We start from the raw sequence: 16,877 nt of genomic DNA on the forward strand, positions 1-16,877 counted from the left end.
ATGCTTTCAGGGCGCATGCTCTTTTGGTTTCGGAAACCCGAGCTGCCCCGCCCCCATAACCCTTCTCGCGCGGCGGGCCCATCCTTCCCGGCCTGCTTCATTGGACGCGCGGAAGCGAGTGACGGGTAAGAGCAGCCATTCGGCAGCGGGCGTTCTAGGTCTGCCCGCCCAGCTTCTTCGCGGATTGGGAGCTGCGGCTTCTCGCTTTAACCGGGTTGGCTGACTGTGGAAGCTCTGAGGCGGCTGTGCGGTTCTTCACCCGGCGACGTTCGCGTGGCGGGCTTTTTCGGTCCTCTCGCTCTTGCGGGGCGTTGCCAGAGCGGCTTTTAGGAGTCCGGCGGCCGCGTCATGGCTTGGAGGTTCATGAGGTGGGGTTTTTTTTTGTGTGGGGGGCGCGGAGCGGGTCCCCGAGGGCCTAGGCAGGGAAGAATTATAAATGGGACGAAGCGCGGGGGGGGGGCTCTTCCCGCGTCCACTACCCGAAGGGAGGCCTTGACTTGAAGGGGCTGCAATTCCCAGTCGTTTCTGCCTCCGCCTCCCCTGCCGCTTTTGCACTAGGCCTCTCGAGTTATGGGGACGGGACCGGTCGTGGTCCTTCTGCCTCTTTAGGCAGGGCTTTCCCTGCTGGTCGGGGACTGATGGGGAAGCTCTTCGGCTGCCTGGCGCGGTGCCTTGTGCTGCGGTCTCAGCCTGCAATTTGGTTTTGCATTATTATTATTATTATTATTATTATTATTATTATTTTATTTAATATTGCTGATCAGGGCAATAAATATTACAGAAATGCTAACAAGCATCCAGGAGCCTTCTTCCCCCGAAAAAAGAAGAAAATGAATTTGGTTAAGTGTTGTGTTACTACGCTAGGGTAAAGGAAAGGTCTGTGTCACAAGAACTTAACCCTGACTGATATATGTGTGCAAGGAAGGTGTTTCCCGGGACTCTGTTTATCATCAAGGACTTTGTTCTCATTCCTGGCCCTTGCATTTCCGGTTTGACCCACCTCTTTGCTCTGGCTTAATAATTTCTTTCTTTCTCACATATCTTCTTAAAGTACACAGGAGCCAACTCCTCGGGACCATGGTCCCTTTGCTCCCCCAATAAAATATTTGAGGGGGTTGCCCCCCCCCAGTTGGTGGACCTTGCCATTCACATGGGGTGTGTGAGCCGCATCATGTGGTCAGTAATGTGGGGTGGTGCTTACCTGGGCCCCCCAATATTTAATTCAAGTTGGCACCCCTGTCTAAGTATGTTTGGTGCTGCATCAACTACATCTTGGAAGTAACACTGATGCAGCGCTGACAGACCTATTTCTTCATACCCGTGTTTGCCCTAATTGCTTATAAAAGCAGGATGTGTGTGGTTTGATTTTTCAGAGCATGAGAGGGAGCAAATCCTTCATCACACTCTTGGCACTTACCTTCTTATAGCTGCTGCTACTCTACCATCCAGTGTTTTTCTCCCAAGTGTACTTCTTGGTAGCGACACTCAGCTGAGGAGAAAAGTGTTTACTGCACATATGCACACCCCTTTTGCTTTAAAAAGAATTGCGACCCACATTTTATATTGAATTGGGATAGAATATCTTTGTCATGTCTAGTTTGGTCTGTATAGTAGACTTCAGGCATTCAGAAAAGGGAATAATAAGTATAGAATAGTGTAATTTCTGCAGAGTCACCATTTCCAGTAACACACAAGCTTATTTGGTCTCAGTCCCAAGATTATTGTCTAATGTGGAACATATCACATTCCTTTCTTTGAACTCATCATTCTTTCAGTACTGTCTTCAAGTAGGTTTCCTAACATTTTTTTTCTATAAATGGGTAGCAGATGGCGAGAGAGATTTGCCTAAGGTCGACACGTTTTGAATTCATAACTGATTGGAAGTTTGATGGGTAGGTTAATTGCTAGCGGGTTGGCTAACTATTGACAAGTTTACCTTGTTGAGACAGTAGTAGCGATGAAGGTTATCTGAACTGTTTGTGCTAAAGGTTTATTTGTGTTCTGTTTAATTTGTGTTCTCCTCCCCACATTTGGGGGTGTAGTGGGGGGAGACTTTGAACTCACTTAGACACTTATTCCACATGTGTGCATGTGTGTGGGGGATTTTTCCCCCTTTTTTGTGAATTGCTTAAAAAGTGCCAACTTCAAAGATGTCAAACAAAGATTGCAGTATTGGTTGCTAAACGTGCACAAACCATAGTTCCTTCTGATTATTAAAAAAGTAGTACAGATTAAACAACAAAATGTTGCAGTGTGCAGCTTCTGGTCAGGGTATTGGCCTCTCCATATCCCCTTCTTAATTCCTCACCCTACAACAGCCAGTCATTTGGGGTAGGTTGAAATAGATTTAAGCCTAATCCCAGCTGAATCAAAACATTTCTCCAGTAATGTCTTTGAGCAGCTTTCATTTCTGCCCATGAAGGTATTTCAAAAGAGCTCATATCTGTGAACTAGGAAGTGACCTATCAGTTGAACACCCTGCCAATAACAAACAATTCCAAATGAAGTTCTTTAAAAATTCTTCTTTTTTTGCAGCAATTTTGAATGGGAATTGGATCCTGATATATATGGAGATCGGCATTACAATGTTTTTACTCGAGAATTTTATCCCAGCCTAGAAGACCTTATGGGATCAGATGCTACTATGGTGACTGAAGAAGATACGGATTCAGCTATCTTATTTGGAACTCTGAGAGGCAATGTGGTTGGATTGCGGTATTATACAGGAGTGGTAAGTACAGGAGGAATAGAAATTAGTAACTGAGAACTAGATTGCTTGAAAGGAAAAACTAGGTATGTTGTATAAATTCTAGATAACTAGGTTGTTTGTACTCCCAGTAATGAGCAGAGGCGACTGAAGCACTAAGTAATTTGCACTTTAATTGTGATTCCGAGGGGGGGCGGGTAATTCAGGGATGGCTAACCTTTGACAATGTAGTGTCCGTCAAAGGTTGTTGGACTCACAAATCCCATCATCCCTGACCATTAGCCATGGTGGCTAATGAGTAAGTAAATAGGGCTTCCTTGTGAATAGGATTATGTAGGAAAGGGGAAGAGTGATGGCACCAATGGGGGTATTAATATTGTTTGCCTTTTAAATAGCCCCACTCCTGTTTTACATGTGAACTGGGCAAACCCAAATTTAAAGTATGATTGCAAGTAGTCACATCATATGATGGGTTAAGGCTGTAAATAGATGTTCTTGATAGTGGTGCCTTGATTAGGGAATTCCCCTCTGTCTCAAATTCAGTTGAGGTGAGGTAATTAAATTTCTATAGCACCCTTCATCTGTAGATTGCAGGGTGGTTTGTAATATAAAAATCTTCAAGGTGGAACTTATTTTTTTGTGTATAACTTCATCCAGAGCTGTTCACTGAGCCTATTCTACAACAGATTTGGACCTTACTCTACTTCTGCGAGGTGACTGGTATTGCAAGCAAGATCCACACTTCTACTGTGTGTGTATCTTATATCAGATTCCCAATGTGTTAATTGTACAAAGAAGTATATTTCTTTAAGTTGAAGCATTGTAGCATATTATAATGTTCCAACTTTGATTATACACTTGGGTACTGAGGCTAAAGACTGCTCTGAAGTTTAATGTACCTGAAATGTTGAGGGAAATCCTCAATCCTTCTTTAGCTTATATACAGAATGTTTCTAGTAATGTAAAAACTTCCTGTTAGAACAAGGGCTTTTGCATTTTTCTCCAAAATGAATTGAACAGTTTCCACCTTCACTTCAAGTCAGGCTGTCATATTCAAATTCTTTTGCAACGTTAAAGAAATTTCAGCTGCTCTCTGAGCAATGGCATATGGATGATTTTATTACTTTGAAATTTCATTGTGTTTAATATTACTGTAAAAAACATTGGAAGCAAAAAATATATGGTGTAAAGGTAAAACTGCCTTAACAGTGTTTTAAAGATATTTTGGTTGTATTTTGTATTTTGTGTATTTTATTGTGTATTTTGTACATTTTAAATAACGTGAAGGCTAATTTTGCAGGTCAATAATAATGAAATGGTTGCACTCCAGAGAGAGCCTAACAACGCATATGACAAGAATGCTGTAAAAGTAAATAATGCGAATGGAGACCAGGTAGGCCACATCAAAAAAGAGCTGGCAGCATCATTGGCATACATCATGGACAACAAGTTGGCAGTGGTGGAGGGGTAAGTATGTAAATGTAGGGCTATTTCCCCTGTTGTTTTCTTGAACAGCAGTCCATTGGTAGTAGTTAGTAAAAATAAAAGTTTGCTACTGTTCACATGATGTGAATCATTCTGATTGTCCCACTAAAACTAGTTTCTAATAAATAAAGTGGGATATCTGGAAGTAGAATCACAATTTGCAGGAAGCAAACTCTATAAACTAAGAAGTCTCAGTATCTGATTGCTGGTTGTGCTGGTGGCTTATGTTGAACAGGTATAGTATAGTGTAAACAAACTCCCAAACATGAAGTGGTTTACTAAATCTCTCACAGATTGATAAGTTCATTGAGGTTTAGAACTGAGACCAGATATACAAGTAATAGTTATTCTACTATCTCTTGAAGCATTGCAGAATTAAGGTTAGGTTTTCCCTACCTTTAAATTTAATTATTTTTTGCCACTGAATTTCCATACCTTTTTGAAGCGTACTACTAACAAGCTGACAAAGGTCCGTATAGTTAAAGCCATGGTTTCCCAGTAGTGATGTATGGAAGTGAGAACTGGACCATAAAGAAAGCTGGTTGCCAAAGAATCGATGCTTTTGAATTATGGTGCTGGAGGAGACTCTTGAGAGTCCCATGGACTGCAAGAAGATCAAACCTCTCCATTCTTAAGGAAATCAGCCCTGAGTGATCACTGGAAGGACAGATCCTGAAGCTGAGGCTCCAATACTTTGGCCACCTCATGAGAAGAGAAGACTCCCTAGAAAAGACTCTGATGTTGGGAAAGATGGAGGGTGCAAGAAGAAGGGGACGACAGAGGACGAGATGGTTGGACAGTGTTCTCGAAGCTATGAACATGAGTTTGACCAAACTGCGGGAGGCAGTGGAAGACAGGAGTGCCTGGTGTGCTCTGGTCCATGGGGTCACAAAGAGTCGGACACGACTAAATGACTAAACAACAACAACACTAACATATTGATTCGGCAGTAATATTGTATATGTAAATAGTAGAAACAGGTGGTTCGCTTAATTCTCTCCGCTCTTAAAATCAGTCCCCCCCCCCTTCTTACCCCTTCATTCCCTTTCCATTGCATTCTAGGCTCCTTTTATAGTTCCTTTTAGGATTGTGATAGTTATAGGTAAAACTAGAACTGATGAGGCTGAGATTCAAATCTCCACCCAAGTATGATGCTTACTTGGCAACTTTGATCCAGTCAGTGTCTCAGTCAAACATACCTCACACGTTTGTTGTGAAGATAAAAACCCAGCTATTTGTGTGCACTGTATGCTGTCCCAGTGTTTTGGTTTTTTAAAAGGAAGGGCAGGGTATAAATGTAATAATGTAATGTTTTTCTTTTTCTCTAGAGTTGTTCCTTCTGGAGCAAAGAATACTTTCACTATGCCAGTACAGTTGAGTTTTTGGGGAAAAGCAGAAAATAAGCAAGCGGTTCTTGATCGACTAAAAATGCAGGGCTTTAAATTAGCTCCTCCAGGAAAAAGTAAGTTAAATAAATATTTTATACAGAAACTTAATAGAAATTCCTTTAAGCAAAACATGAAGTATTTCTTAGCTTATTAAACTTCTCTTATTTCGCATCACATCGATCTCTGTAAATATAAAGCAGTTTTGGTCTGCTGATGATGGGAGAGCATTTGCAGTCATTGATTAGTTTCCCCCCCTTCCCCTTTTAAAAATGATACTCAGTTTCAGAATTTAGCGTTGGGACTAGCAAGAAATATGGCAAAGCTGGAACAAGTTACAGTGCTCCGGTCCATGCTGCTGTACAAATGACAACTGAACAGGTACAATGCATGTTTGTTGTTATAATTTGAGTTGCTGAATGTACTTTAGAACTTTAAACTCTCCTTTTAATAGGAGTAGAGCTTTGGGGTATATTACCTCGTCTAACTTCTCTGTACAATTCTAGCTCAAGACTGAATTTGACAAACTCTTTGAAGATCTGAAGGAAGATGATAAAACGCGTGAAGTAGAAGCAGCAAAGGTAATATATCCAGCACGTCACATTGATAGTGTGTTAGTGCACACGTTAAACTGGCAAAATGCTAGTAAGTTCTCAGCTACAGGTTGTGGTTTCTGTTACGAAAATGTGTATAATATAACACCTTAATTTTCCAGGCTGTTGTAACTCCATTACTTCCACATCAGAAGCAAGCTTTGGCTTGGATGATTTCACGTGAGAACAACAAGGAGTTGCCTCCATTTTGGGAAGAGAGGGAAAACTACTTCTACAATACAATTACCAACTTTGCTGAAAAAACGCGGCCAGAAAATGTTCTTGGAGGAATATTGGCAGATGACATGGGCTTGGTAATTCTCATATTAGAAAGTTGCCTCTGGGAGCCAGTGTGGTGTATTGGTTAGTGCAGGGGTCAGCAACCTTTTTCAGCTGTGGGCCAGTCCACCGTCCCTCAGACCATGTGGTGGGCCAGATTATATTTTGGAAAAAAGAAAGAAAAAAGAATGAATTCCTTTGCCCCACAAATAACCCAGAGATGCATTTTAAATAAAAGCACACATTCTACTCATGTAAAAACACGCTGATTCCCGGGCTGGATTAAGAAGGTGATTCGGCCGCATCCGGCCCCCGGGCCTTAGGTTGCCTACCCCTGGGCTAGAGTGTCAGACTATAACTGAGAAGATCCAGGTTCAAATCCCTACTCAACTGCAAAACTTGGTGGGTGACTTTGGGGCAGTCACTGCGTCTCACTTGACCTACCTCACAGGTTTATTGTGACAATAAAAGTTGGAAGAAGCATGTATGCCTCCTTCAGCTCCTTTGAGAAAGGCAGTATAAAAAAGAAATAAATAATACAAACTTAACTTATGAAACAATGTTAATAAAATGTTCAATGTATTTTAGGGTAAAACACTTACTATGATAGCTGTGATACTTAGCAACTTCCATGGTGGCAAACCTCTTCCTGTTAAAAAGAAAAGTGATCAACTGAAGATATTTCCTATTAAGGTAATTTACTGTTAATACCAGACCCCTGCTTGAATTGTATCAGTTCCAACTTCTCATATTTATAAGACAAAAATAATGCAGATATGTAAAGCAAGAAAGAAGGAATTATATATCACTGATGTTCTTGTAGAATATTTGGTGTATATATACAATATATATGTGAATTTAATTTATTTGAATTCTACGTGTTACTTGGACTTTTAGCCAAGCCGTCTCTACGACTCAGTTTCTTAAAAAAAAACAAAAATACCAAATTAAAAACTGTAAATAAAATGTGTTCTATCACCTCTTGTGCAGTAAGCTTTATCCAGTCTACCAAAAGCAGCCCCAAAGAAAAGGCTCTTCAGAAGGTTCAGGATTTGGCAGTTTTCCAGAAGGAAGTATTTGCATAGATATGGATCACTTCTGTCCAGAATAAGAGAGAGCAGATATAAATAGCCATGCCTCACAATTCTGTGTGTCCTGATTTCGGTGGAACTTAGCAAATATAGGATTGCAGCCTAAATTCTTCTGTAGGATAAGCGCCACATTTTGTCAGAAAGTCGTAACTAGCAAAGTAGAAAGTATCTCTAGCAGCAAGTGCAATCTTCAGTAATATTTTTTCTTACAGGTTGTTCTCAACAGTACATAGATGTATAAATTTATCTAGTTGCTAGTTGGCTTAGATTAGTTAACATTTGGGGCATATTGGAATGGTTTTGTTGCATTTCTGAACAAAAAAATATTGTAATGCCCTAAAAATACTATGTTTCTGGGCAACATGTCTGATGCATTCAGTATAAATCCATAAGGCCACTAGAGGGTGCTTCCTAAGTAGACACCATGTACCAATCCTGTACTGTACTACAAGAAAGAGACTTAAAATCTCAGAAAATGGTCCGAATGTTGCAATCTTCTGGAGAAGATGGGACAACAGTAGCAGCCAATTGGAAAACAAGGAACAAATTCAAACAAACAAACCGTATTCTTAATTTACAGGGAGGATCTAAAATATACAGTGTTTTAGAAATTACAGCTTATTGTTGTAAATTTTAGGAAACCTTGATTGATTGAGGTGAGTGTATTATCTGAATAACTGGAAGTGTCTGAAGTAGTGGAAAACTTACTAACTGGCACTTTGAACATCTGTGCTAGCCACTTGTTCTTTCAAGTATGTTTCAACTAATTTCCATAAGATTTGTTTTGTTTTTAAACTAAATTTTAGATGCCATTTCAGTGTGTTTATTTTTCTTTTAGAAATGTGTTCCTGCTGTGAAAAATGATCAAGAAGGTAATTTTGATATGGAAACTAATCAAATTTGTTTTGAATTCAGTCAGATGACAACTTTCAGTAGAAATTAATTTAATAAATTATTTTTTTTACATTAAATATCCTAATTGATCACCAGTAGCTTAAATTTATGACGTGTTGTGGAAAGGGGAATTATTGGCTTGCCTTTGTCTTTGCTTTTATTTTTATTTTGTATTTATTTTTATTATGTATTTTCCATTTCTTACACCATGATTTTAATGTTGTGAACTGCCCTGAGAGCTACTGGATAGGGTGGTATGCAACATTAATTAATTAAATTAATTAACTAATAATAAGTTCTTAGATAAATCATAGGGTGTTTTTTGTTTTGTTAAGCACCCAGAATTGGCCTGCAGCTGAATGCTTCTGATACAGAGGAGAGTGATTCTCTTCCATCTCAGTCATCCAGAACCCATCCAAAGAGGTAAGCATATTTTATCTGTTCTTATAAGTCAATTGCAAACTACTTCTGAACTGTTCTCTTCCCCCTCCCCTGTGTGTGAGAGGGGGTGTTTCTTGGGAGAGAGGTTGCTTTCTGGAGTGAAATCAAATGAGTTTTTTAGATGTGCAAAACATGTTGCAAGGTTATCTTTATTCTGGCCCATTTGGCGACTAGCATAATTTCTGTTCAATGCTACTGTTTGGTAAATTTATCTCTATACCCTGTCAATCTAAATGATCAGATAAGCGCTTGTGAAATCCTCTATTCATTGTAATCCTTTTGCTTTCTAAATGCTTTAGAGCTATGGGCAAAAAGCCAAAGTATACAGTAAGCGGTGACTCAGAGCCTGAAGAGCAGAACACAGAAATAATGGAAAGTGAGCTTCACTTATTTTTTGGGGGTCATTATATTTGTTTTAACAACTTTATTGATTTCCACACTGTGTTAACACTTTTCTTGTTTTCCCAGCCAAAGTGCAAAAAACGCATCCAGCAACAAGAAAGAGAAGAAAAGGTATGATGCTAAGTACTTAAAAAATACTACCGTCAAAAAGTTATTGTTCCCCCTTCCCAATAAAACCTGATAACAGTATCCTAATGAGGCCTTTCTAACAGAGAGTGTGTGTGACTTTTTGCAAAACTTAAACATATCCTGGTGCATAGCACATGGTTGTTGGCATGGTGCAAGTGAATGTGTGTTTGCACATTGTCACAATGCTTATGGATGGGCTGCTTTAGGTATTTGAATTAACTGGCCTGTGGTTTAGTTGAATCAGGACTGGCTCTAAGCTAGGAAGAATAATCTTTGATCTATGAACTGTAATACAGTGGTACCTCGGGTTACATACGCTTCAGGTTACAGATTCTGCTAACCCAGAAATAGTGCTTCAGGTTAAGAACTTTGCTTCAGGATAATAACAAAAATTGTGCTCCAGCGGTGTGGCAGCAGCGGGAGGCCCCATTAGCTAAAGTGGTGCTTCAGGTTAAGAACAGTTTCAGGTTAAGAACGGACCTCTGGAACAAATTAAGTACTTAACCCGAGGTATCACTGTATCTGTATTAATTGTGGTGGCTAAACCTATAGTTCTCATCTTCTTTATACCTAGAAGACAATGCACGGATAGTATGTGCACGAGTGCTCACATGACTGAATAAATAGCTTTTCAAGATAATCTTATTTTAACTAATTTAAATAGGAACTTTCATTTTTCAAATGTATGCCACTATTTATTTATAAAACATTTTCACAGCTTCTTGTGATATTCAAGAGGATAAAGCATTTGCTTCTGCTCTTGAGGAACCAGCCATTTCTTCAAAAAAGACAAAGAAAAAAGGTATCCAAACTGTTAAGCTTTTCCTTTTACAATGCCACTTAACACGAAATGCTACACAGTATACTTTTTAACAAGCCTGTAGTTGGGAAGGAAAGGAAGACATCTGAAACTTCTGGACTGATTGAACCATGTAAAGCGATGATTCCTAGTTGGTGGTATGCAGACCCTAGGGGCTCTATGTAACCCACCCAGGGGCTCTGTGGCACCATTAATATAACAAAAACTATCATAGAGGTATCAAAATTTTCAAAAGTAAGGGGTCCATGGCTTGGCTTTTGAAAAACGGGGGTTGCAATATTTAGCTAATTGGGAACTACTGGTGTAAATGATTGAATTCCTATTCAGTAGTTAAAGCAAAAATGGGAATAATACATACTTAGGATTAGAAATGATAGTAAATAATTGCAAATTGACTGGATACATCTAAAAAGGACTACATGGAAGTCCTGTGCAGTTACATTGCTAATTATTGTTTTTCCTCTTAAAGGTGTTGTTACTGTTCAGCATAAGAAAAAGGAAGGCGAAGAGACACTTGGGACAACACTGATCATTTGTCCACTTTCTGTCCTAAGTAACTGGATTGTAGGTTTTAAATTTAAATAATTGTGCTTTTCTAAGATAAAAATATGGCATCTTAACTTCTAAAAAAGAATGTTAAAGTGAAGATATATGGGGATTAGAATTTTAATACAGCCTAAATGTTCATAACCAAGATTTAAAGCGCAATCATATTTATTCATACATCCTGTTGAATTCATTGGGGCTTATTCTAAGGTAAACATAGAATTGCAGCCAGAGTAATATAATTTAAGGCGGTTGATGATGAACCAAATGGGTTGGGTATTTCTAATGTTGACTGTGCCTCCAGCCTTGAAACTACAGTATGCAGGGGGGGCCACTAGGTGGCGCATCGGAAGATGGCTGACAATAACATCTCTCCGACCCACACGAGGTAATTTGGAGGCTATGATGGGGGTAATTAGCCTCCTTAACCCCCCCAGGATTATGGGGGGGACGGCCCTTGCCTGCTGTGCCCTATACCACCCCCGAATTTGTGGGGGTGGGGGCACTAGGCACAAAGCCCTCCTGTGGGACTCCGGCACTCCTGGACGCCGTCCCTGATCCGCGTCTCTAGTTTGCAAGAATCTTCAAAAGAAACAATTTGGACGAGATAAATTGCACATACTTCAAGGAAAAAGGGGGAGTAAAGACTGTTGACAGAAGAGATCTCTGATAACAAGGCAAGAACAAAATATGAGAAGATACGTCAAGATACGGTATTGCAAATGACTGAGGGGGGAGGGGGAAATAAAAACTTTCCTATCCTCTTTATGTGATTAACAAGAATCCCCTCCCCTAATGAGTTAGAGCTTTAAGGACTTAAGCTGTGATTTAAGGCTGTGTGGAGATAAACTTTCGAACCAAAGCAATGTTTCAAGACGAAGCTGGAAAGTTAAGAGTTTTGGAATGACGCAGTTAAAAATGCCGTCGCCATCTTGGGAGGCATTGTTGGAGCTCTTGGGTCTGGGAGGAGAAAGAGAGAAATAGAGCTGTTTACATATCGTGGATTAACTTCTCTGTGGGACTTAAGAGCGAAAAATGCCTGATTTATGATGGAAAGAGTGATGTTATCTACGAAGGAGATATATGGAAACCATCTGGACTTAAATTGGAAGAACGGGAAATTCACACAGGATTATTATATTTGCTTATCGGCTTAAGGAGACTAACAGAAGAGATCGTAAAAGAAAAAGAGAAATTATATGAACAAGATATGATGTGGAAACACCAAGATAAGACTGGATAGAATTATGAGCTTTGTCTGGACTGATTGGGACTGATTTGGACACTAACGCAGTAATAAGAAGATGATTTGAATCCCCCTTTGGATCTTGAAGTATGGGTTCCCCCAACAAAATTTAAAAATTTGGCTTTGTAATTTGGAATTTATGTGATGTGATTTAATTTGATGTGATTGGCCAGTTAATAAAAATTATTAAAAAAAAAAAAAAGAAACTACAGTATGCAAGTTGCTCTCATTTTTTTTCAGCAGAACAACTTCCATTGTAGTCTCAATAAATCTGAATTAGGCTTACTCTTACTGTGCTCTATCAGGAAGGGCTGTGGCTCAGTGGTAGAGCATCTGCTTTGCCTGCAGAAGGTCCCAGGTTCGATCCCTAGCATTTCCAGGTAGAGCTGGGAGTGCCTCCTTTCTGAAAGATGGAGAGCCACTGCCAGTCAGTGAATATAGTACTGAGCTAGATGCACCAAGGGGACATGGGTGGAGCTGTGGGTTAAACCACAGAGCCTGGGACTTGCCGATCAGAAGGTCGGCAGTTCGAATCCCCGCGACGGGATGAGCTCCCGTTGCTCTGTCCCAGCTCCTGCCAACCTAGCAGTTCAAAAGCACGTCAAAGTGCAAGTAGATAAATAGGTACTGCTCTGGTGGGAAGGTAAACGGTGTTTCCGTGTGCTGCTCTGGTTCGCCAGAATCGGCTTAGTCATGCTGGCCACATGATCTGGAAGCTGTACGCCGGCTCCCTCGGCCAATAAAGTGAGATGAGCGCCGCAACCCCAGAGTTGGCCACGACTGGACCTAATGGTCAGGGGTCCCTTTACCTTTTTTTAGATGCACCAAGGGTTATGATTCCTATGTTCCCGACTGTAGTATAGCTTAGAAACCTCTTGACAGACGACAGTTGTTGAGCCATCAGTTAATCACAACCATCTGGTTAATTTTTATTTCAGGATCAGTTTGAACAACATGTGGATCCGGGCGTTCACTTGAACATTTACGTTTACTATGGCTCGGAGCGCAGCAAAGATCCAGCGGTACTTTCAAGACAGGATGTTGTATTAACAACTTACAACATTTTAGCTAGTGACTATGGAGTAAGTATGGTGAAAAGTTGCAACAAGATAAAGAAAAGCAGTTTATGCATCATAAATATTTGACTTTTGTTCTAAAATACAACCTAATATTGAGCTTTTTTCAAATCAATGCCAAATGCTCCATTGTATTCCTTTTGTTTTTTAAAACATGTAATCTGCTTTTCCCATTGTATGAGTCTTTAGTTCAGAACAAGCATATACAGTGGTACCTCAGGTTATATACTCTTCAGGTTACAGACTCCGCTAACCCAGAAATAGTACCTCAGGTTAAGAACTTTGCTTCAAGATGAGAACAGAAATCGTGCACCGGTGGCGCGGCGGCAGCAGGAGGCCCCATTAGCTAAAGTGGTGCTCAGGTTAAGAACAGTTTCAGGTTAAGAAAGGACCTCCGGAACGAATTAAGTACTTAACCCGAGGTACCACTGTATATACGAAGGAGGTTTTTGTCTTGCTGAAGGGTGTCTCCAAGCATAAACTGCCATTGCTCATCTCATATCATCACCCTTGACCTCTTTCCCCAGATGGGCGCTGGATAAAAAGGGTGCACTTGACAACTACAGGGGCAGGGTTCCTCTGTGAATCTGCAGTTCTAAGCAGATGCACAGAGAAAATAGGCTTTAATATTTTCTGGTGTCTCCAGTTGGTAGAAAGTGGGATGAGATGGCAAATGTTCTCTTTTACTCCCGCCCAGGTGTTTTAGTTTCTAATGGCTTCCAGTCACTAATGGTTTCTATGCTTTTATCTTGAAACAGTTTAATGTTTTATACTTGAGGTGTTCATTATACTCTAGCTGCACTATGATGCACTTTCATATAGGTTGTTATATTTTATTATACTGTAAGTTTTTTGGGATTCTATCCAACTAAGTCATATTCAGAGCAGACCCACTGAAATTGATGGACGTGACTAACTTGAGTTCATTGATTTCAGTGGGTCTCCTCTGAGTACAACTTAGCTGGCTACAACTCTTGGAGTCTTGTTCTACCTGGCATTAAGTGCTTAAATTACTGTAATGGAGAGCTTGGAAATAACTCGGATGTTATTCTAAGTCAGCTGTTGCAGAAGGAGTAGTAAAAATAAGTGAAATTCTGTACCTGGAAGCTCTCAAGGCTTTCATGTTTTCCAGCCGGGCAACAGAAAGATAAACATTTGGTTCCTTCTCTTAGAGCTTGAAAATGATATCAGTTCTGAGAATTGCATACCTTTTAAGGAAGTTAAGTGGAGACTGATCTTTGTAAATGTAGATGTGGGCATTTAAAAACAGATCCACTGTGCATTGGGTGTTCATGCCTTAAGTAGCAGTATAGCAGTTTTAAAAGCACATGCTCAAGTAGCAAATCTTTTACAGCAGTTTTAAGTTGCAACTGATGTTTGGAGTGTGGGGGTGATTGCGGAGGAGAGAGATACAGCTCAGACTGGATAGTAATGCTGGGACTATGTGTGGTGGTGCAGTGCCTGGTGGCTGTGACTTTTTTGTCTGTTTAAGCAGCTGACACAATCTTGCCTTCCTCTGCCCTTTTCTTAGGTGATACTATTAATTGCATCTTGATGTGGGTGCTCACCCTTGGAAATAGAGTAGAAAACTTTGTTTTTTCTCATACAGCTCCAATGGAAACACTTGTAAAATACTGAATTGTTTTTGGCACCTGCTAAAAATGTTTTTGTTTAGGCAAGCATGTCCAGTCATGTAAATTGGATGTGTATTTTATTATGCAATTTTATTTTGTAATGTGTGTTTGTGTGTTTGTGTGTGTGTGTGTGTGTGTGTGTGTTATATATATTTGAAACTACTTATTCTGTTTATGTTTAGATTTTATTTTTGGTCAACTTTATATGTTATGTAAACTGCTTAGAAGTTTAGTGATTGTAATCCTATTAAATAAACAAAAGCTCTTTCTGGAGTGAAATAGGGTCTGTATTACACTTCCATTTTCTCTGTCCCTTAAAAACAAAACTCCAGTTGCTTAGCTGCTGCTTTATTTTAAATCATATGACTAACAGTTCTATTGATACGTTCTGATGACTGTCATGGCAATAAATTTAACAGATCTGTGTAGTATCTGCTTTAGATGTGAACTGTAAGTAGAGCATGCTGTATTTAAGCCATTCAAATAATTTCCCATATCTTACACTGTGTGTGTGTGTGTGTGTGTGTGTGTACATACACACACCTGTGATCTGGGGGCAAGTGTGGCCCTCCAGGTCCCTCTATCTGGCTCGTGGGGCTCTTTCTAGGCCACACACCCTCTGCACTTGCACCTTCCTTGAGTATTTTTATTGGTTGAAATTGTCCTTATAATGCCTCTTGCATTAATTGGGTTGGATTTTCAGTGAAGCAGCAAAAGTGATTTGGCTTCCAGGCCTTCATGCACGCTTGATGTAGCTGACTTCCTCTATTCCTCTTCATAAAGGTTACGTATATTCTTCTGGAATAGAGAATGAAAGCAAAATGGTTTATTTTTATTTTTTTAAGTCACTGCTTATTTTACAGAGTTTACTTATATCCTTAAAGTACTACAGCCATTATTTAAATTTTGTTCTAGGCCAGAGGTAATAGCCCTTTACACAAATTAAAATGGCTGAGAGTCGTGTTGGATGAAGGACACACAATACGAAATCCAAATACTCAACAGACAAAAGCTGTACTGGACCTAGATGCACAAAGAAGATGGATTTTGACAGGTAATTATGCCAAAGGGAGAACACTGCAGCACTGTGTTGATTGACTGTAAGAGTTATGCTTGTTGAACAGCTTACTGATTTCATTAAGATTTTTCAACAGTACTGTGATGCATTATGTCTCTAAGTTTGTTTTGCACTCTGTAAAGTTGCTTTAGTTAAGATTGTAGCTTGCTACTTGCTTTGGGGCATGTGTGTATGTACTCCTCCCTCCAGGGAGCATTCAATTAGCAAATTTCAGCCCAGGCAGGAGCAATCAGTGCAGTGGGATAGTACTGGACCACCCTATTGACAGCACTGTTGCTTCCACTTAGCAGGATGGGGCAGGGCTTGTATGGACAGATCGGCAGAGCCAATGTGGCACTTTGGGCTGCCACTCTGCCACTCTGATCTGCTCCTGCACCATCCTGGTAAACAGTAGAGACCCCACTTTTGGAAGGGTGGCAATGCAACCCTGTCTGCAGCTGCTCCTGAGCATGTGGAATTTAGCAGCATGTAAGAGATGCAAGAGCAGTTCTGCTAGGGATGCAACATCTGTATTTCCTTCCTTTCTGATCATCCTAGCTGCTTGGCATTGGAACCACCCAGAGAAGCAGCCAAAACTACTGTCCTATTCAAATGGAAGTGCTGTTTTTGCTTTGAGTGCCTGATGTTTCTCAGGGAGGTGGTATGAATGTCTTTGCTGGAAAAAACTGCATTTGTAGTGCATATGCAGACATTTTCAGATGATACCTCTCTGAGAGCAAGCACCTTTTCTACTGTATTTTTCTGCCTGCCTCCAGCACTGCTTTCACTTTTCCAGTCATAAATTCCAGCTGCAAAAATGCAGCTGAAGTGGCTGCTTCCTGTTCTGAACAGTTCAATTGCTCATCCAACAGGGACGAAATTAGTACATGAACTGATGGTGTTACTGTTAAAACCTGATTTGAAGCCATGGTTGGACTAGATTCAAACTCTTATCACTGTTTAGTTTTAATGGACTACTGGGATCAAACCCATAAACTTAGATTAAAGAAAGCGTCTCTCCCAGGACAGCAATTGTTTCTGGCCTTAAAGTCAGCGGAGTTTAAATTTTCACTTAATTATACAACTGAATAA

At 40.1% G+C, this 16,877-nt stretch overlaps 1 protein-coding gene across 2 annotated transcripts in view; it reads left to right on the plus strand.

Moving 5' to 3' along the window:
* The first annotated feature begins 67 nt into the window (after positions 1-67).
* HLTF (helicase like transcription factor) overlaps positions 68-16,877 on the plus strand; it is a 29,674-nt gene continuing 12,864 nt past the window's right edge. The window contains exons 1-16 of one of the 2 annotated variants that reach the window (XM_083613183.1): positions 68-368; positions 2,536-2,731; positions 4,008-4,174; positions 5,521-5,654; positions 5,861-5,958; positions 6,084-6,158; positions 6,293-6,484; positions 7,038-7,142; positions 8,379-8,412; positions 8,770-8,857; positions 9,175-9,251; positions 9,344-9,388; positions 10,125-10,208; positions 10,696-10,790; positions 12,957-13,100; positions 15,644-15,782. In XM_083613183.1, the coding sequence (XP_083469309.1) occupies positions 349-368; positions 2,536-2,731; positions 4,008-4,174; positions 5,521-5,654; positions 5,861-5,958; positions 6,084-6,158; positions 6,293-6,484; positions 7,038-7,142; positions 8,379-8,412; positions 8,770-8,857; positions 9,175-9,251; positions 9,344-9,388; positions 10,125-10,208; positions 10,696-10,790; positions 12,957-13,100; positions 15,644-15,782 (1,693 nt within the window). In that variant the 5' untranslated portion in view covers positions 68-348. Of the gene's footprint in view, positions 369-2,535; positions 2,732-4,007; positions 4,175-5,520; positions 5,655-5,860; positions 5,959-6,083; positions 6,159-6,292; positions 6,485-7,037; positions 7,143-8,378; positions 8,413-8,769; positions 8,858-9,174; positions 9,252-9,343; positions 9,389-10,124; positions 10,220-10,695; positions 10,791-12,956; positions 13,101-15,643; positions 15,783-16,877 lie in introns of both variants that reach the window. The other variant, XM_083613184.1, reaches the window with a different exon arrangement.

Source organism: Podarcis filfolensis, assembly GCF_964270895.1.
Source record: "Podarcis filfolensis genome assembly, chromosome: 5".
Classification (NCBI taxonomy): domain Eukaryota; kingdom Metazoa; phylum Chordata; class Lepidosauria; order Squamata; family Lacertidae; genus Podarcis; species Podarcis filfolensis.